General features: G+C 52.9%; 1 protein-coding gene across 1 annotated transcript in view; it reads left to right on the top strand.

The window, feature by feature from the left end:
* Window positions 1-322, top strand: part of LOC122433976 (low-density lipoprotein receptor-related protein 11-like) — a 34,526-nt gene extending 34,204 nt beyond the window's left edge. The window contains exon 5 of the mRNA XM_043457099.1: window positions 251-322. Within this exon, the coding sequence (XP_043313034.1) occupies window positions 251-322 (72 nt within the window). The remainder of the gene's footprint in view (window positions 1-250) is intronic.
* The last annotated feature ends 426 nt before the right edge of the window (window positions 323-748 follow it).

Genomic DNA, 748 nt, shown 5'->3' with positions numbered 1-748 from the left:
ATATTCCAAGCCGACTGGCACTCTACGAGAATGCCTGCTTGTTTCAATCTATTGATGTGGGGCAGTATGCCGGCCCAGGCCTCTATCTGTGGCGGGTACTGGCGCTTTCTAACCGGGATGGTGCCTGGTTTGAGTTCTATTATCACTGGGGCGTGACGTTTAGCCAGCCTGGGGAGAGGTGGAGTTGTCTTCCACCCAGACCTCAGGGAATAATTGAGTTAGCTCTCTCATGCTCTTCTGGCCCACCCAGTTCTGCCATCAGAGGCTCATGCAACCTCCACTCACCTTGGGGGGGGCGGGTATTGAGAGAGAGGGCAAATAAGCCATAGAGTCCGTCCAGAAGGTGGGCCTCTCCTCAGGGGAGAAAGTCACTTATGCTCCTAGTTTGGAGAGCAAGTCTCCTCCCAACAGGGGTACTGGGCACTCAGGAATGCAGAGGAATTCATGAATCACTTCGTGCCCCCCCATCTGACGTTTTCTGGGCTGGCAAAACGATTTAATCATCTCTTCTCCCGATACCCCAGTTACAGCGGTAGTCTTTTTGGACAGTGGTGCCACAGGTTTTGTTACTACCGACAGTTCCGCTCCTGTATCCACCATGAAGTCAGTGTTTTGGTCCCCCACTTTTAAGGTTACCATGGGCTCTCGGGGACCTGATATCTCTGAGCCCTGGCAGCCCTAGTTAATTTCCAAGTCAGCAAGCCCCACAACTGCGGGAGCTTTATCTTCCTTCCTTGCCTTAGGGCAT

This window comes from Cervus canadensis, chromosome 33, assembly GCF_019320065.1.
Source record: "Cervus canadensis isolate Bull #8, Minnesota chromosome 33, ASM1932006v1, whole genome shotgun sequence".
NCBI lineage: Eukaryota > Metazoa > Chordata > Mammalia > Artiodactyla > Cervidae > Cervus > Cervus canadensis.
The sequence above is the reverse complement of the archived record's forward strand: the minus strand, read 5'-3'. Positions and strand labels throughout refer to the sequence as shown.